Source organism: Bufo bufo, chromosome 7 (genome assembly GCF_905171765.1).
Source record: "Bufo bufo chromosome 7, aBufBuf1.1, whole genome shotgun sequence".
NCBI lineage: Eukaryota > Metazoa > Chordata > Amphibia > Anura > Bufonidae > Bufo > Bufo bufo.
The window spans coordinates 171830547-171854604 of NC_053395.1; the positions used below are offsets into that span (position 1 = coordinate 171830547).

Sequence of the window (24058 nt, forward strand, 5' to 3'; positions counted from 1 at the left end):
AGGTCCCCCGGACCTGGGTAATCGAGCACCCAAGAGAAGTTGGATGACCTTCCCGAGAAGAGCGGCCGAACCTGGTAGCAGATCAGACTGAAGCGTAGAGGCGCCAAGAGGAAGGACTCATACCACACTGCATCCGAAGAGGAGGAAATTGCAGTAGGCAAGGGAACCGCAGTCCCGTCAAAGCCAACAAAGAATTCGAGGGGCGCTGCAGACAACAGCACTCTCGACCATGTGACCACTAGCGCAGGGAAGCAATGCCGCGGAAGGACGCACACATCTAGGAACCACGAACATTCCCTGGGATGAAGGGCCAACTAAATGAATGAGTACCACCCAGCTCGTGCAGCAGAGAGCAAGTAGAGCCCGTCCGGGTCAGGTGGACAGAATGAACTCCTTAGAGACGAGTGCAAGACTTGTGGCAAGCATCGTATCCCAAGAAAAAAGTATGTCGCAGGAAGGAGGTGAGGCATACGTACGAGCAGCTCCGTAAGCAGTGAGAAGGCCAACCCACCTACAGGAGGAGAAGGCATACACGGCCCAAACAACGCACAAGAACGTCCGCTCACTGCAAAAAGGTTAATTCAGCGAAAAGGGCCAGCCACAGAGTGCCACAGCATGTATGGAATTGCAAAGTGCAACCTGAAAAGGAGTTATGCACAAGCCTAGTATGGCATGCGATAGAACGCAAGCAGTCCGCCCCGAAAGGGGGGAAATGTACCTGGCAAACTGCAGTCGGCAAGAGTGCAAAGGCCGTCCCAAAAGGGAGTGATGCCTAAGGCCGTACCTACTTCAGAGAAGCAGGACATACCATATAATCCAGCAGGAACCCAGGAGGTCCACCTAGAGAAAGGGGGACATGCACAGGGTTATCCTAGCATTAAGTGAGTGTGCAATAATACACCCAACACTGAACTTTGCGAGAGTGCAACTACTCTGCCAATGAAGGGGGACATGTACAAGTCCAGTACAGCACATACAAGGACAGCCATGAATCTCATGAGCGTGCCAAATTCTGCCCATGGAATGAGGGGTGGTCACGCACAAGGCCAGCATCGTATCCAATGGGAGTGCAAGCGTTCCACCCATGTTAGAGGGCCATGCTCATGGCCAGCAACGTATCCGGTGAGAGTGTAGCATGCCGCCCAGAAAAAAAGGGGGGGGGGGGGTAATGCACATGGCCAGCATCTCATCCAGGGAGAGAGTGTGAGCACCCCGCCATGTATGGGAGTCATACACATGGCCAGCAACGTACTGGCGGGAGACAAACACAGTCAGTGAGAATGTGCGTATGTCGCCTGAGGAAAGGAGGCATGCCCATGGCTGGCAGCGAATCCAGCGACAGTGCGTACACCGCCCACGGAAGACGGGTCATGCATATGGCCGACAGCGGATCCAGCGAGAGTGCAAGCACCCTGCCATGTATGGGGTTCATGCACATGGCCAGTAACGTACCTGCGAGAAAACAACCACAGACAGAGGGAGTGTATGTATGCCGCCTGAGGGAAGGAGGCATACCCAAGGCCGGCAGTGAATCCAATGAGAGTGCAGCATACCGCCTATGGAAGGGGGTCATGCCTATGGCCGGCAGCGAAACCAGTGAGAGTGCAGCATAGTCACATAGTACATAACATAGTACATAAGTACATCATAGTATATCAGTGAGAGTGCAGCATTCCGCCTAAGGAAGGGGGTCGTGCACATGGCCAGTACCGTATCCGGTGAGAGTGCAGTATTCCGCCTAAAAAGGGGGTCATGCACATGATCGCAACAGATCCAGTGAGAGTGTAGCGTTCCGCCTAGAGAAGGGGGTCACGCACATGGCAGACAGCGAATCCAGTGAGAGTGCTGCGTTCCGCCCATTGAAGGGGGTCACGCACATGGCCGGCAGTGAATCCAGTGACGGTGCAGCGTTCCGCCTAGAGAAGGGAGTCACGCACATGGCCGACAGCGAATCCAGTGAGTGCTGCGTTCCGCCCATGGAAGGGGGTCACGCACATGGCCGGCAGCGAATCCAGTGAGAGTGCAGCGTTCCGCCTATGGAAGGGGGTCGTGGGGGCCAGCACCGTATCCGGTGAAGGTGCAGTATTCCGCCTAAGAAGGGGGTTATGCACATGGCCAGCCGGCAGCCAGGGAGAGTGCAGTATCCCGCCTAGGAGGGGGGGGGGATGCACATGGCAGGCACCATAACTGGAGAGGGTGATGAATGCTGCCTACGGAAGGGCCGCATGCACTTGGCCAGCGCCGTATCCTGGAAGAGGGCAAGAAACCGCCTAAAAGGGGAAATGCCCTAGCAGCGACGCAGGCTGGGAGCGCAACACCATGCCGCCTGTGGAAAGAGGGCATGCAGACAGGCAGCACTACTGAGATGAGGCTGCAGCGTCCTGCGCAGCCCAGAAGAATTTTTTATTTATTTTTTTATTTAAAAACACAGCCTCTCTGAGGCTAAAGGGGAGCCACCATATAGGGCACAGATTCTCTGAGACAGGAAAAAAAGGGGGGGCCAACCATACAGGCCCATTGGGAGCCGGCCTGTACCCAAAGAGTTAACAGGGATCCGGGCTGGAGGGCGGCGCTGCGATCCCCTGGGGGCGGAGGAACCCCCCGGCGGGAAGAATTTGCACCTGGAGAAGTTCCCGCCCCCTCCAACAGAGGCCGGAATTTTGCGGCCTAGTAGGCCGTGAAGCCGGGGCCTGAATTTTTTGCGGCATCCGGCTGACCGGGGCCGCCAGGAATCGAGTACCGGAGTGGACTGCTTGTACATACCGGCCACGGGAGCCCACCCCGCGGACCGGAGAGTCAGGGGCCCGGATGGAGCGCCGGAATGCGGCCCAGTAGGCCCGAAGCCTGGGACAAAATTTGCGGCGCCCGGCCGACCGGAATTCGTCGACGGCCGGCCGGGATCGTTGGAGCATCTGCTCAAGCCAAATGCCGGCCGCGGGAGTCCACCCCACAGGCCAGAACAGTCGGGGGCCGGGAAGGAGCGCCGGAGGTGCGGCCCAGCAGGCCGCGAAGCCTGCAAAATTTACGCCATTGCCGTCAGGAACGGGCCCCCAGCCCAGAGCAGCGCATCGGTAAGGGGATGGGGGGTCCCTGAGACCGGGTGCCCGTGCGGATGCGAGTGCAGCGTTCCCAGGAGGGACGCCGGTAGGCGATGTGGCTGAACCTATGTCGCAGCATTCTGCAGCTAGCGTGGGAGCTGCGATGTCCTATGAAGGCCAGGAAGGGAGGAGAGGGAGCAGGGAGTAGATTGTCGCCCTGCGGCACCCCATAGGCCAGCCTAGGTCCAGCAGTGACAGAAGGGTCCAGAGGCCCAGTATGGGGGTCAGTCACGCAGGAGACCGGGGTGGGGGGACGTAGGGCTGGAGAAGCCACTCTCTCACCATAGCCGTCTTCACCCTCGGTCCGTTCCAGCAGGGTCGCCCCTTCAGCTACTGGCACCGTAGTGGCAGGACGCTGGGAGAGGGACTTGGCGTGCGGGCGACCCTTGCGCTGGCGGGATGTAGGGGAGCGAGGCTGCCATGATCCACCTTTCCTTCTGTGGGGGAGGCAGCAGTGCGGATGACCGGCACTGGCGCAGCTCAACCCCGGGAGAAGCAGAGAGGTCTAGTGCGTCTCTGTTGTCCCTGATGGTCTGGAACAAAAAGAAAAGAAAAAAGTAAAATCAAAATTTAAACAAGGAGAAAACAGCCCTGCAGAGCAGGGAGTGTCTTGCCTCCTTGGACACTAAGCAAAAAACTGGCAGTCTCTCTCTCCAGGCTGAGGGTATAGCTGTGGAGGAGGGGCTTAACAGTTTTCACTTAGTGTCACGCCTCCTATGGAGATGAGCTATACCCAAGGTCTTCTGTGTCCCCCAAGGAAATTGGGCGAGAAAAAGAAAAATCAAAGGAATCCACCATGCTAAGCAGGGAGGACTGCCTCCTATGAAACTAAGCTAAAAACTGATATGCTCTCTCCAAGCTGGAGGGGGTATAGCTGGCAGAGGAGGAGCTAACAGTTTTCAGCCTAGTGTCGCCTCCTAGTGGCAGCAAACAGCTATACCCAAGGTCCTGTGTCCCCCAATGATACGAGCGAGAAAGTAGTTTATGGCACAAACCCTTTAACTACTGTAGAGATGTCCATACACATAATATCGGTGGGACTAAATGCGGTGGGACTGACTGACTATCTCCTGTCAAAATTACATTGGAGGAAAGAAAGATTGAGTATTTTGAATTGGACAACATGCCCGATCATTTAATGATAATTAGATGCCATAGTTGTCTGGCATCAGCTTTTTCCCTCTCCCCGCTGAGAACACATTGATGCTCGCTGGAATAAAATCACCACCTGATTTTGCATCAGACAGGGCTGCCATCTTTAGCTGTATAATGCAAACCATTAGTTTACATAATAATATATAACTTACCTGGCCGCCATTAGACCCAGCAATGCCCAGCATGTGTTGTGTATTTGAGAGTTGGCACTCTGAACGTATCTTCGCACTTCACATGATTCAAAATCTTCTCCCCAACCTCCATCTTCCATTTGGTGAGAGAGAAGAAAATCACAGGCCCGGGTGACCTCTGGACAACTGAGGAGTATGGAACGGGAAAGGTATTTGTACAAAAATCTATTTATTTCACATATGAAAGCAGTTCGTTAGTTCTTATACCATTTTTGGAAGTAGAATTAAAAGGGGTTATCCGGTTTCAGAGCTGAACCTGGACATATCCCCCATTTCACCCATGCAGCCCCCCTGAGGGGAGCATCCGAGCAGTTTAAGCTCTGATGCTCTCCTTTGCTCTGCGCTAAATCAAGCAGGGCAAAGGCATTTTCTGGAGTTCCGGTGACATACTGGGCACACCATGGGGCTGCCAGGCAGAGGCTTTCACCCAGCAGTGAGCCCAGTGACATCACCGGCACTATTGGGCGGCTTTAGCCCTGCCCTAGCCTGTAAAACGGCTAGGGCAGCGCTAAAGCCCACCCATCAGAGCCGGTGACATCACCGAACAAACTGCTGGGCGGAAGCCTCCACCCGGCAGTGTGTGTTATTGTATATAAAAGAGCCCTTGCACTGCGCGATCCAGCGCAGGGCAAGGGAGCGCATCGGAGCCCCGCCGCTCACAGCAATATCTAAAGAGTATTCCTTAACCGTTACCCTGCAGTAACTTTTACCTAAACTTTAAATCAGCGCTATGAATTGATCTTTAATACCTTACAAAATCAAATACAATGAAACTCCGGTAACAGGCAAAGCGGGCGGCGGCGTAAAGTCACTCACTCACGTGACACACCTGCTCAACCAACTTTATGAATGAGGCAGGCGGAGCAGGCGCGTCACGTGAGTAAGTGACATTACTCCGCCACCCGCTCTGCCTGTTACTGGAGCTTCATTGTAAGGTTAAATAAAGATGCGCTGATTTAAAGTAAACCGCCCGCATAGCAACGAATCAACGATTATTCGATACAGGGATTCGTCGACAACAAATCCCGTTATCGAATATTATCGATAAAGTCGATTAATCGTTGCTGCCCTATATATGTTAGCTTTCTATATGACTTCTTGAAGGCACTCACCCATCTGAGTAGTTATATCCCATGCAAGCAAAGGCTTCCAGTCCAAACCATATGCCGTATGTAAAGCATACACCCCAGGACCTTCAAAACATAGAAGAATATGAGAATATACGATCAAATGAATCAATGAAATATCATAAAATTGTTTATTAATACTTGCCCCTCCCAGGACCCATCTTTTCTCTGAATTCTGCGACAGTAATCCAGGCCTTCCTCGAGGGTTTCCCTAAATGGAGCAAAGCAAAAGCGCAGATCAGAAAACTGACATAGCTGCATAGTTACACTCTTGAAAATGACTCCTTTCAATACCAAAGCCTGTGCTTTCCCTGCAGCTGTCTGTACAGGTAAGCAAAGCTGAGTAGTGACATGGCCATCAAATATGCAGTGTGGATGCAATGCCACAACCCTGTGATTGGCAGTGCAGTGACAAATGCATTTGTAATATCCAAGCATTTATAATATAAATTAAATGTACTTTTTGCTGAGAGGTTGGCGTAAAAGTGTTTGAAAAAAATCTCATTAATCTTTTGAAGGTACACAAGATAGAGTGGATCTGACTACTGAGACCTCCAGCAATCCCAAATATGGGGGTCCTGTATCTCCCTGTATGAACAGAGTGGTGATCGAATATGCACACTACCAGTCCATTCCTCTCTGTGGGACTGCTGGTAACTGCGTTACTCAGCTTCTCTTCACCAGTCCAATACAGATGAATGGAGCAGCAGTCCCTACGCTCAATCTCTGCTCCATGCACATGTTTTAGTGATCATGGAGTTCCCAGTGGTCAGAACCCCACTGATTGGACTATCCTGTTGATCGGGGATATGTTTAAAACTTGGCACAAATATTTTAACCACCTTACAGTTTTGCCTGAGCTCTGCTCGAGCTTTGAGAAAAGGACTCAACAGTTTAGCCTAAGCAGAGCTCGGGCAGCAGGGAGAGGGAGGTGGGCTGCTTTAGGCTAGTTTCACACTGCCATTTTTAGATCCAGCAGACTGTTTAGGCAGGGAACAGCCTGCCTGAGCTCTGTGCATTCTGACATTGCAGGAAGCTACCGCATCGCCATCTGGCCCCATTCACTATAATGGGGACCGGCGGAGATCCGTCCACAACTGGATGCAGCTGGATCTCCGCCAGTCCCCATTATAGTGAATGTGTCCGGCGGATGTTAGTTAGCGATCCATACATCTCCGGCTGGTTGCTCCCTGCTGAAACAGCCTGCCGGAGATGTCCAACGTTAGACTGATACTAGCCTTAACTGCTCATATCTCGGGACAGGAAGCAGCTAGGGACATGGGCCTGGTCTTATTTGAAAATGGGTTTTTAAACAAGACCAGAATCACAGCGTTATCTCCACTACTTCGGGAGAGGTAGCTGTTAGAAATCGGGTCGGGAGCGAAAGCAGTGAAACCTGCTTTTACTTTCACTCGCATTCACTGTCAATCAGATTTCTAACAGCTATATCTTCTGATGCCATGGAGATAATGCTGTTATTCTGGTCTTGTTTGAAATCTTGGAATGCCAGTTTTCAAACATGACCAAACCTGTGTTAAAATTGCTTTTTATGCTAAAAAAATAGTTCCTAAAAACTACAACTCATTGCACAAAATCAAGAAAAATGTTTAGAAGAAAAAATTTAAAAGTTATGACTGCTGGAATACAGAGGGGGGAAATGTTACTGGTCCTTAAGGTTAAAATTTGTTATGTCACTTAGGGGTTAAAAATGCAATTGTGTCCCCTGAGTTGTGTGCAAACAATATTTACTTCAGTTATATATTAAAAATCTACAATTAAAAAATTACATTTTCGGGAGGGTTTTTCCACTTTAAATGTGACTAGGAGGTTAAGGAGTTTGCCAAACAAAGTTGAAAGGCAAATATATGTCACCTGATTTCATCTGCTTTGTAGTCTGGGTCCCATGCTTGGTAATGTTTCAAAGCTTGCATTACGGCAGAAGTACACTCCACGTATGTGTAGTCAATCATGATGTCCCCTGAGTAGACATATGCATTTAGTACTGTGTAGTATCGGGTAGTATTACTGCATAATCATGTACATTATCATGAACGTACCAAACACTTCAGAGGGATTAAGCAGTTCCAGCAAGCGGCCACCACGTTTGGTTTCATAGGTAGCAAATCCCCCATCAGAATTCCTCATACTGAGTAGCTGCAACATATTAGAGTTATCAAGTTACACCGCAGAAAAGACCTAAATCCTGCAAACGTATGTACACTTGGATGTCTCTTACCACGTCTACAGCATCCCGTAGTCTGTTCTTTGGAATATGTTCAGATAAGAAAGTGCAGTTTTCTTGAAGCAACATTGCAGATTTAAGCCCCTCAGCTGTACAGTCTGCCACAATCCAACCGCAGTCACGGGTGCTGAAAGGAAACCCTCCCTGTTTCCCAACAAAGAGTCACTTCCAAGGACCATAATGGCACTGTAACAATGGCTAACGTTCCTTTTCTGTAAAATGACTTACCGGCTTCATAATAATAATTAATACAATGTAAATTTGTAGATCCCGAACATAACTTTTTTTTTATTATTTAAAACTGGTAAATACCCTTTGCTTACACAATGAAATGTTTAATTAAAATATAAACTATGCAAAGAATTCAGAACATGTAAAGAGCCATCTTAAAAGAAATCTGTCACCAGAACTGAGCCCAAAAGAAAAACAAACTATCTGATGCTCCTGCAAACCTGGGACTGGATCCAAAATAGCAGAATATTTCCACTAAATGTTTCCTCCTTACTCCATGCAAGCTATACTGTGTGTACAATGTCTTACAACCGCTCAAGTCCACTGCTAAATAGGCAAAATACATTATGTGGGTCATTTATCAAACAGAAACACCCCTAAATTTCTGTCGTATTTCTGACGCAGATTGCGCTGCAATCTGTGACTTCTCCCTGCTCACGCCAAGTCTAAAAAAGTAGGGGTGGTGTGGGGGCGGGGAAGGGGACGAGACGGCAAGCCCGTCTTATTTACGATTTTCTATTCCTGTTTTAGGCGAGTGATGTTTGAAGTGGCGGAGGATTCGCCAAAGTTATGTAGAGGCTGGAGCCTCTTCATAATTCTGGCGGATCCACCACCGGTTAAAGGGGTTATTAAGACCAGTGCCTAAAATGCCGGTCTTAATAAATGTGCCCCTATGTTCACCCCCTCTGGTTTCTGTGCTCTGGGCTGCTGCTGTAAAGCTGGGTATACACTTTAGACTGCTTGTTCCGTTGACAACTTTTCCTCCTGACACCACGTACACGTGCATACTGGGCTCATTATTAATAGTGACAATAAGATAAAGGCCCCTTTACATGGCCCGATGGAGCAAGCAATTGTCAGGAAGGAATAATTGCCTGTTCGTCAGTGAAGGAAACTGCTGCAATTATACGCAGCAATCCCCTCCACAGTATAGGGAGGGGCAATCGCTAATTCCATTGCTCCTCCCCATACTGAATCATTGTTTGCTGGCAGCAGAGTACTATTTAGACACCACAATCTGCTGCCAGAAAACGGTTATTTAGGTGACCGCAAAGACAATCTATTACCCAATGAACGAGGGTCTCGTTTGTTCATCGGGTAATCAGAGGCACATTTACACATGCAGATTATTTCTAACGATTGTCCATGCAAACGCTCGTTAGCAATAATTTGCGCAAAAACCGGGCAGTGTAAAGGGGCCTTAGACCTCTGACACCTCTGGCAGTGGCTTCTCTCCTTTGAGAACAAAAAACTGGGCATGTTGAAATCCAACAAACCGATTCTTCTTTCCCCAGACATCCATCATCAGGGGAGAGTTAGGACACTCGATACACAGTAGACGATCGGCGAACATTCATCTAAGGCTACTTTCACACTAGCGTTCGGAGCGGATCCGTCTGATGTTTCATCAGACGGATCCGCTCCGATAATGCAGACGTTCGCATCCGTTCAGAACGGATCCGTCTGCATTAAAACTTAGAAAATTTTCTAAGTGTGAAAGTAGCCTGAGCGGATCCGTTCAGACTTTACATTGAAAGTCAATGGGGAACGGATCCGCTTGAAGATTGAGCCACATTGTGTCATCTTCAAGCGGATCCGTCCCCATTGACTTACATTGTAAGTGTGGACGGATCCGCTCGCCTCCGCACGGCCAGGCGGACACCCGAACGCTGCAAGCAGCGTTCAGCTGTCCGCCTGGCCGTGCGGAGGCGAGCGGAGCGGAGGCTGAACGCCGCCAGACTGATGCAGTCTGAGCGGATCCGCATCCATTCAGACTGCATCAGGGCTGGACGGAAGCGTTCTGCTCCGCTCGTGAGCCCCTTCAAACGGAGCTCACGAGCGGACAGCAGAACGCTAGTGTGAAAGTAGCCTAATGTGTATGTCCACCTTAGGTTACAGCAGCAGTGTACAAGTGTTTATTGTCATGGTTTATGTAGTTTTGAAGTGTAACACTTGGTATTTATGCAGTGAGAAGCAGAACTCCAAAGACATCTAGTCAGTACGAAATGTATTCACCAAGTGTTACAAGCAACATTTCGGCTTGAAAATGGCTCAACACGGAGACGTTGCTTGCAACATTGGGCGAAGTAAATCCCCATGTTAGGCCCCTTTCACACGGGCGAGTATTCCGCGCGGATGCGATGCGTGAGTTGAACGCATTGCACCCGCACAGAATCCCGACCCATTCATTTCTATGGGGCTGTGCACACGAGCAGTAATTTTCACGCATCACTTGTGCGTTGCGTGAAAATCACAGCATGCTCCTCTTTGTGCGTTTTTCACGTAACGCAGGCCCCATAGAAATGAATGGGGTTGCGTGAAAATCGCAAGCATCCGCAAGCAAGTGCGGATGTGGTGCGATTTTCACGCACGGTTGCTAGGAGACGATCGGGATGGGGACCCGATCATTATTATTTTCCGTTATAACATGGTTATAAAGGAAAAATAATAGCATTCTGAATACAGAATGCATAGTACAATAGCGCTGGAGGGGTTAAAAAATAAATAAAAATTTATTAAACTCACCTTAATCCACTTGCTCGCGCAGCCGGCATCTCTTCTGTCTCTTTCTTTGCTGACTGCAGGAAAAGGACCTGTGGTGACGTCACTCCGGTCATCACATGGTCCGTCACATGATCTTTTACCATGGTGATGGATCATGTGATGGACCATGTGATGACCGGAGTGATGTCACCACAGGTCCTTTTCCTGCAATCAGCAAAGAAGGAGAGAGAAGAGAAGCCGGGCTGCGCGAGCAAGTGGATTAAGGTGAGTTTAATTATTTTTTAACCCCTCCAGCGCTATTTTACTATGCAGTCTGTATACAGAATGCTATTATTTTCCCTTATAACCATGTTACAAGGGAAAATAATACCATCTACAGAACACCAATCCCAAGCCCGAACTTCAGTGAAGAAGTTTGGGTACCAAACATGCACGATTTTTCTCACGTGAGTGCAAAACGCATTACAATGTTTTGCACTCGCGCGGAAAAATTGCGCATGTTCCCGCAACGCACCCGCACCTTTTCCCGCAACGCCCGTGTGAAAAGGGCCTTATAGTGAATCAGAGGTTTGGATTCCAACCTTTGAAGTGTTACATACACACAGGGAGGATTTGTTGCAGGTTTTATGTTGGATCTCACTCCAAGCATTGCAAAGGGTGAAATCAGGAGTGGACATCTGTAGCGTAAACTGACATGCCGTGGATTTGTAATCTGCTTATACTGCAGTTTTTTTTACAGCATGTGGATAAGATTTGGTAAACTCTCATCCTCTTTGCTGGTACTGTACAATGCTGCAAATTCAAAGCACACAAGTCAACGTTGGGAAATCCCAAGCGTATCGGTCCTGTGTGCCCTTACCAGAAGTCAGCCAAAGTGGAGCAGCACTATTAGGGCTCATGCACATGAACGTATTTTCTTTTCGTGTCCGTTCCGTTTTTTTGGTGGACGTATACGAAACCATTCATTTCAATGGGTCCGCAAAAAATACGGAAGTTACTCCGTCTGCATTTTGTTTCCGTATGTCCTATTATTGTCCGCATTACGGACAAGAATAGTACTGTTCTATTAGGGGCCAGCTGTTCCGTAAAATACGAAATGCACACGGACGTCATCTGTATTTTTTGCGGATCTGTTTTTTGCGAATCGCAAAATACATATGGTTGTGTGCACGAGCCCTAAGTATGTATTTAGAAGAAATGAGCCTGTCCTAGATACTCTGGGAATGGGCAGGGAATATAAAGGGAGCATTTTAATTCATGAGACCATTTCCGGATACTGCTATTTATGCATCATCTCATAGAGGGGTGAATCTTCTCTTTAATTAAGAGCATAGTGTACATGGACATAATAGAAAGGGAAATATGATGGTAAGACATTCACTGGATAGGCCATGTGTGTCCTTTGCAAAAAGGAAGAGTTATGTTTCTAGATGCTGTATAATGTCTTGTGCATGTTGTACAAATCCCACCAGGAGACCTACAACTCGGTGTGAAAACTGCTTCACAAATATACCTACCTTGTTCATTTGTCTGTAGTACTTCTTGTACTCTGGTGGGTTATCTGGTACCTGAAACACCAAGATAATAATCATATATCATGCAAACCATTTTCTGGACAATTTATAAAACTGTTCTATCTGCCCTATTAGCAGATCAAACCCTTTGCTTGGACCTGTGAGAACTGCTCTGAAAGCACAAATCACTGCTTTAGAGGAAAAACTAAATTAATCTATTTTAAATCCACATTTAATGGTAAAATCGTCCTTTCCTATATTATTTGATATATCCTATATTATTTTCCTGCAACCTGTGTTGCTCTACCTGCTGTAAAAACTGCAAGTCTTGGTACGCCAAGTATGACTGGGAGATGAGGTGTCAAAGGTTGAAGATCACTGTTGAAATGGCAACATGTGGGGTAGCAACACCCTAGTTCCAGGTCTGACTGGTGCACATCACCTGGTGGGCTGTGTCCAACTGGTCTACACTCAGTTCTCAAGTCCCACATTTTGGTAGCGTCAGCACTCAGAATCCATATAGTAACATGTTGGTGGAATAAAACTTCATTTCTTGTACCTACAATCTGGATTCTGAATGCTGTCACTGCCAATATTTGGGACTTGCTATACACTGTGTGCAGAATTATTAGGCAAATGAGTATTTTGACCACATCATCCTCTTTATGCATGTTGTCTTACTCCAAGCTGTATAGGCTCGAAAGCCTACTACCAATTAAGCATATTAGGTGATGTGCATCTCTGTAATGAGAAGGGGTGTGGTCTAATGACATCAACACCCTATATCAGGTGTGCATAATTATTAGGCAACTTCCTTTCCTTTGGCAAAATGGGTCAAAAGAAGGACTTGACAGGCTCAGAAAAGTCAAAAATAGTGAGATATCTTGCAGAGGGATGCAGCACTCTTAAAATTGCAAAGCTTCTGAAGCGTGATCATCGAACAATCAAGCGTTTCATTCAAAATAGTCAACAGGGTCGCAAGAAGCGTGTGGAAAAACCAAGGCGCAAAATAACTGCCCATGAACTGAGAAAAGTCAAGCGTGCAGCTGCCAAGATGCCACTTGCCACCAGTTTGGCCATATTTCAGAGCTGCAACATCACTGGAGTGCCCAAAAGCACAAGGTGTGCAATACTCAGAGACATGGCCAAGGTAAGAAAGGCTGAAAGACGACCACCACTGAACAAGACACACAAGCTGAAACGTCAAGACTGGGCCAAGAAATATCTCAAGACTGATTTTTCTAAGGTTTTATGGACTGATGAAATGAGAGTGAGTCTTGATGGGCCAGATGGATGGGCCCGTGGCTGGATTGGTAAAGGGCAGAGAGCTCCAGTCCGACTCAGACGCCAGCAAGGTGGAGGTGGAGTACTGGTTTGGGCTGGTATCATCAAAGATGAGCTTGTGGGGCCTTTTCGGGTTGAGGATGGAGTCAAGCTCAACTCCCAGTCCTACTGCCAGTTTCTGGAAGACACCTTCTTCAAGCAGTGGTACAGGAAGAAGTCTGCATCCTTCTAGAAAAACATGATTTTCATGCAGGACAATGCTCCATCACACGCGTCCAAGTACTCCACAGCGTGGCTGGCAAGAAAGGGTATAAAAGAAGAAAATCTAATGACATGGCCTCCTTGTTCACCTGATCTGAACCCCATTGAGAACCTGTGGTCCATCATCAAATGTGAGATTTACAAGGAGGGAAAACAGTACACCTCTCTGAACAGTGTCTGGGAGGCTGTGGTTGCTGCTGCACGCAATGTTGATGGTGAACAGATCAAAACACTGACAGAATCCATGGATGGCAGGCTTTTGAGTGTCCTTGCAAAGAAAGGTGGCTATATTGGTCACTGATTTGTTTTTGTTTTGTTTTTGAATGTCAGAAATGTATATTTGTGAATGTTGAGATGTTATAGTGGTTTCACTGGTAAAAATAAATAATTGAAATGGGTATATATTTGTTTTTTGTTAAGTTGCCTAATAATTATGCACAGTAATAGTCACCTGCACACACAGATATCCCCCTAAAATAGCTAAAACTAAAAACAAACTAAAAACTACTTCCAAAAATATTCAGCTTTGATATTATTGAGTTTTTTGGGTTCATTGAGAACATGGTTGTTGTTCAATAATAAAATGAATCCTCAAAAATACAACTTTCCTAATAATTCTGCACTCCCTGTACACATCTTCTGTACATCTCAAGAAAATCTGTGGTTTTCGCGGACCCACAGACTATAACGTGATGGATCCGTTAACACGGACAAGATAGGGCATGCATCTCTTGTAAAAACTGGGACCCACGGACTGTGGTAAAAAAAAAATTATGTGTGAATACGCATATTTAAAAAAAAGGGTTCTTGTGCTGTCCGTGGACAACACGGACAGCACACATAAGTGGAACACTGACGTAGTGATGTTATTGGATGCCTTACTACCTCTGACAAGTAAAGTTCCTGCTTGATTCAACCACTGCCTCCCTTTATTCCACTTCTCCTCCTCATTGCACCTTACGGTGCTGGTGTCACGAACCAGGGGCCCAGCCGCAAAAGCACCTTACACCAATTACCATCAAGGGCACCTCAACCAACATCTGGCTGGCGTTCCCTGCAACAGAGAGTGCCCCGGAGGATTTCGTGCTGTCTTCCTATTTACTGCACTGCTGGCCCCAAGGGACAACTAAACCGTGAGTACTTCTATCCTCGATACCTTATCACTAGTACGCTCACGCGCGCATCCTCCATAGGGAGCCCCAGCATGCTGCACTACCCTTAGGTCCCTTTCACACGAGCGAGTTTTCCGCGCGGGTGCAATGCGTGAAGTGAACGCATAACACCCGCACTGAATCCTGACCCATTCATTTCAATGGGTCTGTGTACATGAGCGTTGTTTTTCACGCATCAGTTCTGCGTTGCGTGAAAATCGCAGCATGTTCTATATTCTGCGTTTTTCACGCAGCCCTGGCCCCATAGAAGTAAATGGGGCTGCGTGAAAAACGCATTGCATCCGCAAGCAAGTGCGGGTGCGATGCGTTTTTCACTGATGGTTGCTAAGAGATGTTGTTTGTAAACATTCAGTTTTTTTATCACGCGCGTGAAAAACGCATCAAAACGCACTGCACCCGCGTGGAAAAAACTGAACAACTAAACGCAATCGCAGACAAAATTGACTGAACTTGCTTGCAAAATAGTGCAAGTTTCACTGAACGCACTCTGAACGCATCCGGCCCCAATCTGCAACGCCCGTGTGAAACCAGCCTTAGGCTATGTCCATATGTGAAAATCTGAAGCGCCTCGGCTTGTTCTCTGTAGCAGAAAAAAAAACGCACCAAATTGTGTGTTTTTTGTCGCTGATTTTATTGCTGAAATGCTGCTGATTAGACGTAGAGTTCACTGTTTGCATTGGAAAGGGTAAAATCCACTATGAAAATTTGTGATATAAATTGAAATGCTGCAGATCTAAAAATCCACACCTTCGGTCAGTTTCTGCTGTGGATTTTTTCTGCCACATGTCACTGAGAATTGCTAAACACTCATTCACTTTGCTGGTACTGTACAACCCTGCAGATTTGCTGCATGGAAATCCGCCACAACAAATATCCAGCTATTCAGTCATGCGTGGCTTAGTGTTCCCAAAAACTGTACCTGTGTAATACGGAGAAATTCATGCGCTTTCTCCAAACATTTCTGAAACTGTTTTTTCTTGTGGGCTCCAGCCTGCAGACAAAAAACAAAAAAAGTTGAAAATATATATATATATATATATATATATATATATATATATATTTAAATCATACCTAATTTTTCACCACAAAGTGTGCGTTTGTGCTTACTTGTACAAAACGTTGCTTGCAACATTGGGCGAAGTAAATCCCCATGTTATAGTGAATCGGAGGTTTGGATTCCCCCCTTTCTTTCTGTCTTCTGTGTCTCTGTTAGGGTACTTTCACACTTGCGGCAGGACGGATCCGACAGGCTGTTCACCATGTCGGATCCGTCCTTCCGCCGTGCCGCCGCTCCGTCCCCATTGACTATGATGGGGACGTGGGCGGAGCTCCGGCGCAGGACGGCGAAAGCCGCCGGACTAAAAAGTCCTACATGTCCGACTTTTATAGTCAATGGGGACGGAGCGGCAGTCTGGCGGCACGGCGAAATAGCGGAAGGACGGATCCGACATGGTGAACAGCCTGCCGGATCCGTCCTGCCGCAAGTGTAAAAGTAGCCTTACCAGGGATGGTTTTTGCAGTGGACTGCAATTTAGGTGGAAGTGAGACCCCTAGTGGCTATTTTTTAAATGACATGATTTTGAAACTTGCTAGTTAAGCCGTTCTGTATTAAATGAAATGAAATTGTGTGAAAGTAGAGAGACTCTGAAATATAATTTATATGGTCTCTGTCGTGTTTTCTTCATGAGGCACAACTGCTGATACTTCACTTTGCATACCTCCATGAATGCCTGTATAGCAAACGCTGTGTCCCAGAGCTGAGATCCATTTGTGCCCTAAGAAAGATGAACAACTACATGTTGAATACAGAATTTGTATCGTTAGAAAAAAACTGACACAGAGACAACATGGTCCCTCCACCTGCAACTCTACAGATTTGTCAAGTTTAATAAAATAAAATGATACACACAGTGTATATACACACATACAATATAAAAATCCACACTTCTGCATTGAGGATCAGTGGCCAGATTCCTGTCTAGATACTATAAGGGTATATACACACACAGTAGATTTGCTGCAGAAATGTCTGTGACCAAAAATCTGTTCCATTCATCTTAATGGGGTTGTCTCAATGGCCCGCACATGGATTTCTGCAAACCCCATTCACATTCATGGGGCAGTGACAGAAATCTCTGCAACAGATCTATGCATGTGAATGTAGCCTAAGGCCCCTTGCAGACGAGCGTGTCCGGATTAGGTCCGGATGCGTTGCGGATGCCATTCAGTTTTGTTTGCGTTCAGTTGTTATCGCGCGGGTGCAGTGCGTTTTGATGCGTTTTGCACGCGCGTGATAAAAAACTGAATGTTTACAAACAACATCTCCTTAGCAACCATCAGTGAAAAATGTGATTTTCACACAGCCCCGTTCACTTCTATGGGGCCAGCGTTGGTGAAAATCACAGAATATAGAACATGCTGCGATTTTCACGCAACGCACAAGTGATGCGTGTAAACCAACACACATGTACACAGACCCATGGAAATGAATGGGTCCGGATTCCATGTGGGCGCAATGCGTTTACGTCACGCATTGCACCCGCGCGGAATACTCGCTTGTGTGAAAGGGGCCTAACAGGGAGAGACGGTCCACAATCTTGTAAATCTAAGGGCATCAACCACTAGTTTCAGCAACCACTGTTGTTCCTTTATTTTATTTCCTTTAAAGGGGCTGTCCCACAAAAGTATTCCAGTTTTCAAACAAGCGCCTGGATCTGAATAATTTTGTAAATGCATGTAAATAAAAATTGCTCTTTTTCTAATTTCTCTGTCCTGTTCACTGACATGGAAGTACAGGCTCAGTTTCATCCTTCAACTGCCACCAGTTACAGCAGAAAGGACATCCCCCCCGAGAAAGGACACACACCCTAAGATGACAGCTTAAAACAAATCTAGCAGAACAATTGGAGCAATGAAACAGGAGATCCCTGGAGCCGGGTCAGGTACAGGGCTGGTTCTAGTTTTAGTAGGGCTGAAGCACACAAACATATTCTTGGTCCACACCTGATCCCCATTATTTTAGGGTCGGATGCGGGCCCATTCACTTAAATGAGGCTGCAAAAGATGAGGACAGCACACGGCCGGTATCCGTGTTTTGTGGACTGCAAAAACAGCAACGGTCGTGTGCATGAGCCCTTACAAAGAGGTTGTCATGTACTAGAATATGTATGATCTTCATTTTTTACATTCATCATGGGAACCCCATAAAGTGATCCTTTGTTTTAACAATCTTCTAACATAGTAGCACTGGAGTGGATAGCTCACCTCCTTTTCAGTATGAAACTGGTGCTCTAGTCTGCAACTGATCACCCAGTCAGTAAAGGAAATGATTAGAAACAAATGGTATGAGACTGGCACTCAATTATGTGGGTCATATCGATTGTGGCAATTTATTACAGCAATTAATCACACTTAAAAAGGGTATACAATAAAATACAATCCCATATTAAAATAGTAATAAAATCCAAGGCACCGTCTTTCGGACTCTATTACTGTTTTTATTGCCCCCAAATAAGGGAATACTTCTGAGAGAATATTGTGACTACTAAGGAAGTAACTGTCTTTTCAAAAAACAGTGCCGGACCCGGAATTTTAACCTCAATTAATTGAAGGACATATAGTACATACCTTGACCTAGTGTTTCCAGTGTGTTTTTACCCTGCGGATCCATTTTACACTATTTTGATTTTATTACTATTTTAATATGGGATTGTATTTTATTGTATACCCTTTTTAAGTGTGATTAATTGCTGTAATAAGTTGCCACAATCTATATGACCCACATAATTGAGTGCCAGTCTCATACCATTTGTTTCTAATCTTCTGACATAGCTTGATAATTCTATGATCTCCAAGATAAAAGACAAAGGGATGCTCCTCTCAGAAAGGAGTGCTGGGAGTCACTTTGCTTTAGCAAGTTGAAGAGTCTCAACTCACAGATCCCAAGAAAAGCAAGCTATTGCATGTCTCTAAAGGCTCTACCTACGTAGCCAACCTGACTGCTTCTGGAGCCATCATGACTCCAAAGTGTAATATACAGTAGCAAAGCAGTGTTCTGTGCCATGGTGCATGTGAAATAACCACAGTGTACCGCAATACAGTTACAACTCAGATCTAAAGTCAGGGGCCAACCTACACCATCCTATAGAGACATTTCAGGGTTCAATCAGCCGTACACTAGGTATGTACAGAGTGCAGGACGTAAGTATCCCTGAATAAAACAATACAATAAAGCCATATTTACCTGCATTTTCATCCCATCCAAGCCCAGCCTGCAAGAAGATAAACGTGTAAAAAATAAGCATGTATAAAGAATCTAAGTTTAGGTTACAAGGGGCAATGTAAAAAAATATGAATGCAAATATAAAAGTCAATTCTTATATCTTAACATTAATGAGGTTGTCCAAAATAATAATCTCAGACAACTCCTACATCTTTATTAAAAAAAATTAAAAAAATGTTATATATATTGTTGTGTAAACAGTTCTATTTACTTATTTTAATTATAATGGGTATTCATTGCCTTTAAGAGCAATGTTGATTTATATTCATTATTTTGTATGGATTTTCATGTAGGCTGAAGTAAGTCCATGGGAATATTACTGCGCCGATCAAAGAGCTAGTGTTATTGTAACAATCTATTATACATTTAGACAGTTGGAAGATACACGACACCTGCAGATTTAGAGGCTTCATTGTTTTTTTATCTGAACATGAATTCCACAGTGTGAGAATTGTCTAGATGTTCCTCAAAGTATACATTTATGTATCAAAGTTTGTCCCTTGGCGCTAAGACAAGGCCTCCAGATGTCAGAGGTGTGTAGTATTGAAAATATCAGGCATGTATAAGTTAACCCTTAATGGCATGATACTCCTAGCTTATACAACAGTGCCACCTAGATATGAGCAGTTAATACTACACCAGTAGCAAAAGTGCATTCTGGTTAGTGTTATGATGTCACATTTCTTATCAATGCACACCCCATCCAACAATGATTGGAAAGTTCCAAACTAGGAAGGTGTGTTCATCTGATAAGTTTTGGGTTAAGAAACCAGATTCCAAAAAGAAAAAAAAGAGGGCAGAAAGATAAAAAACAAAGAAAGAAAAGGAGATCTCTGGAGAAAGATATGGATTTTCAGAAAAACTCTTGAGAGCTGACTGCCCCAAGACTCTGCACATCAGGTAATGTATATTTTTATTTATATGTAGTATTGATATAAATTAATTGGCTTAATACTTAGCCAGATACCCGCTCATTTGCGGACATGTAACGTTAGTTGCTATATCAATATTTTTCGCTGATTTTCAGTTACGATGCATATAACTGAATAAAGGGGATAATATTGGAGAAACTCTCTGTTGGGAATCTTTTTATTCCCTAGTTTGATATCAAGCCGATAATTTATGTTTTGTTGCAATACTACCATTATCTGAGATTGGTCATCATTTTGGGCAGAGCAAGGGCTCGTATCTGTCATTTTCTTGATTGAGTTTTTGCGCATAATCCATTGATTTTATATCTCTCACAATTTTAAAGCTGTATTGCATAATATTCTTGTGTTGGTTGAGTAGTGTTTTGTTGGCACCATATAGTGGAGAATTCTGGGTACTGCATATCATTGTATATTATTGAAATTTACGTTGATTCATTTTTGATTGTATTCTAAACTATTGTATAATAAACCATTTATATTTTTGCATAGATGCTTGTACCCTGTTTTACTGATTGCACAAAATAATTAGGTTCTCGATCGAACTCTTGGAGGTGTATATATGTCCACCTTGCGGATCAAAATCATTTGCACAATTTTTTTTTTGATCCGTTAATTTATATATATATATATATATATATATATATATATATACATATATATATATATATATAAAGCATTTGCTTTATATACCTGACAATATATATATATATATATATATATACCGTATTTTTCGCCCCATAAGCAAAAGTGGAAGAAAAATGTGCCTGCGTTTTATGGGGTGAACACTAATGAGTGCGCTCATTAGTACCGGAAAGTGGTGAAGCCTCTGTACTCACCGCTTCCTGGTCCTCAGCTGTCGGCTGTGGCTGCACACAGTGTGAGGGCGATCTGTGACCTCACGCTGTGCGCGTCAGGTCGCAGCACTGCCGTAGCATGAAGAAGACAGAGCGCACTGGAGGTGAGGAGCTCATAATGGGGGCTGATAAATGGCATAAGGGGATGATCTGAGGCATGGGGGTCTGATCTGAGGCATGGGTGTCTCATCTGAGGTCTTACTGGGGTCTTATTAACATTGGGGGTCTGATCTGAGGTCTGATTTAGCGTCTTATTAACATTTGGGGTCTGATTGGGGTTGTCCGCTGAGGTCTGATGATTAACATTGGGGGTCTGATTGCTGGCCTGATCTGAGGTCTAATGAAAAATCTTTTTTTTATTGTCCTCCTCTAAAACCTATGGGCCAGTGCGTCTTATAGGGCGAAAAATATGGTATATGTATATATATATATATATATATATATATATACACACTGTATATATATTAGATACTAAGGCGTTTCTAGTCTGGTACTCCTTCCACTGTGCTGTTCTTCTCAAACAGCAGCAATGATGTCCCTTGATACAGCACATGACCACTGCAGCCAATCACTATCCTCAGAAATGCAGAATCCAGACACGTTCTTCTGCTGAGGACAGTGTTTGGATGCAGAGGTCAAGTGCCGTATCCAGGTGAATCACTGCAACTGTTTGAGAACAGACCTGCGCCGCACTGAACTGCGCAGGAGAAACAGGTGATTAGATAATGTTTTTGTTTTAAATTTTAAAGGGAACCTGTCACCTTGAAAATGCAGTTTAAACTATCCTCAGTACCTCATTCCTGCCCTTATGAAGCTCTGGAAGTAGTTCTTAATGCAGTTTTCTAGTAAATGCACTGAAAATCCAATTTTAATATATTCCTGTTGTAGGCAAATGAGTCTGTTCAAGTCAAGGAGGCCGGTACTCCTCTGAGTCAAGGTTTCCCCTCCTTCCCCCCGCAGTTTGACTCAGGCTCTCTCAGGCAGGTAACGTCATCCCCAAGTCTCATTAGATCCCGAGAAGGCTCAGTTGCTGTACTCTCCTGTGTATGTCCATTGAATGTGGTTGTACTTGCCCAGGGTTCACAGCACATGCACCAGAGTGCTCTTCTCATGAATGTTCATGCACACCATTGGGCATGCGCCGGAGAGTAAAGCAATTGATTCTTCGGACAATCACTCATTTAAGGGTTGTTCAACCATCAACCTTCTTCAATGGCCACCTTTACTGTTTCTAGAATGATGCTAGCTCACATTAAATATATTGGCTAACAAGTTACCTCTAGAGACATAAAAACAGTCCACAATTCCCTGTTTGAGTAAGATCTAATTAAATGTAGCTGTCTCCTTATCTCCTTCTATCAGCAACTGTGACTAACATTAGCAGGGAGAAAGTAAAGTACTACACTAATTTGTATTCACTTATGCCCCATATTAATGCACCACATTAGTGAATAAAGTGAATAAGTAGCATAGAGCCCTCACATTTTATTTCTAGATTAACAAGCTGAGCTTACAAGTGGACAATTGGTGGTACACTTTAACACTTTGTAACATGGTGGCTGTTAAAGTACTGGAGGGGGTGTATTTCTCAACCACAATGCTCAGATGGTTGAGTTAAAAGAAATGGGGAAAGCTGGGTGGTTTCAGCAAAGTCTAGTTTGCTGAGGCACCTTGCTTTAAAGTGTTTTATTGGCCTGGATTTTTATGGATTGACATGTAGGCATTGGTAGTGGGACATGCCATTCCCTCCCCACTCCAGTACAACACTTTTCCCAAGCTTTAGGCAAACCCTGGTGTAGCTGCTGGGCTCATTACTGTGGGGATAAATACAGGGTTGAAATGCTGTGTCAGAAGTCTGGAAGCTGCATTACCTGTTTGCTGTGTAAAGTCTAATCACCTGTGTTATGCTGAAAGCATGGGATGATAAAAACTAGGGATCGACCGATTATCAGAAGTACCAATATTATCGGCCGATATTCAGGATTTTGTACATTATAAGTATCGGCATCTAACCTTGCCGATATACTGATAATGCGTATAAAGCGAATACTAGTAAGTGCTTCCATTATGGAAGCTCGCACTAGTATGTATCGGGTGCCAGGAGCGGGGAAAAAGCGCGGCAAGCGCTTCCGATACTCACCCTCCCTGGTCTTCTTTGATGGGGCCCGCGCTGCACTGTTTTGACCCCGTACAGAGTCAGGATGTAGTGCGCGCACTAAGGCCTGACGCTGCACGCTGACAGTGCAGCGCGGGCCGGAGAACACAGAGGAGCGAGATGCCGGACCCGGAGATGAAGAGAAGCCGTGGCGCAGGAGAGGTGAGGAGTTTTTTATTTTATTCATCTGAGGTCTGATAGGGGTTAATAAAGGTCTGATCTGAGGTCTGATAGGGGTTAATAAAGGTCTGATCTGAGGTCTGATAGGGGTTAATAAAGGGCTGATCGGAGGTCTGATAGGGGTTAATAAAGTCAGTGAGGAGGGGGGGATGGTGTGGAAATTGGCATTTGGCACTAGTATATTATAAATGTAAATTATAAATTGACTACCAACTAAGGGCTTTATTAATTTATCATTTACATTTATAATATACTAATGCCAAATGCAAATTTCCACCACCTCAGTGACTACCAACTAATATAATATATATTATGAGAAATAAAATATTGGTAAAAATTATTGGCTATCGGCCTGAAAGTTCACAGATTATCGTTATCGGCTCTAAAAAAATCAATCTAGGTCGATCCCTAATTAAAAAAAAATATGTTTAGTTAGTGCCCAGACTGGCAGGGACTTTTGTTATGTTGTGACTGTTTAACATGGATGGAAAATAAACGGTATTGGACTTTTAAATTGCTGTATCCTGTATCCAAAAAATCTGATAAGTAAACTGGTATAGAAATTGTATAAACTGCATTTCTGCACTGGATGGAGACCTCAACTCACCAAAGGTAATCAGGGATGCGATCTACATGTTCCCGGAATGATGGAGATTCTGGTCCATCTACATGCCAGCGGACCACCATATTAATCACCTTAGAGATCTGTTGAATACAAAGGTTTGTTTCAAAATAAAGACTTAAGTATGTACTATGTTTAAATGGTTATTATCTTGTGGTTTGACGTCCTTTGCAGCTCATCTAGTATTATGACCACCGCTGCGATGTAGCAGTGGTGGTCGCACTTGCATGGCTCTCCGTTCGAATTTTCAATG

General features: G+C 45.1%; 1 protein-coding gene across 1 annotated transcript in view; it reads right to left on the bottom strand.

Annotated features, from left to right (window-relative positions):
- Positions 1-24058, bottom strand: part of LOC121008548 (lanosterol synthase-like) — a 58702-nt gene that overhangs the window by 24732 nt on the left and 9912 nt on the right. Inside the window, exons 10-20 of the mRNA XM_040441175.1 lie at positions 23791-23888; positions 19024-19051; positions 16499-16555; positions 15700-15771; positions 12067-12117; positions 7808-7957; positions 7629-7725; positions 7444-7549; positions 5717-5782; positions 5557-5637; positions 4406-4570 (exon numbers count right to left, since the gene is read on the bottom strand). Of these exons, the coding sequence (XP_040297109.1) occupies positions 4406-4570; positions 5557-5637; positions 5717-5782; positions 7444-7549; positions 7629-7725; positions 7808-7957; positions 12067-12117; positions 15700-15771; positions 16499-16555; positions 19024-19051; positions 23791-23888 (971 nt within the window). The remainder of the gene's footprint in view (positions 1-4405; positions 4571-5556; positions 5638-5716; positions 5783-7443; positions 7550-7628; positions 7726-7807; positions 7958-12066; positions 12118-15699; positions 15772-16498; positions 16556-19023; positions 19052-23790; positions 23889-24058) is intronic.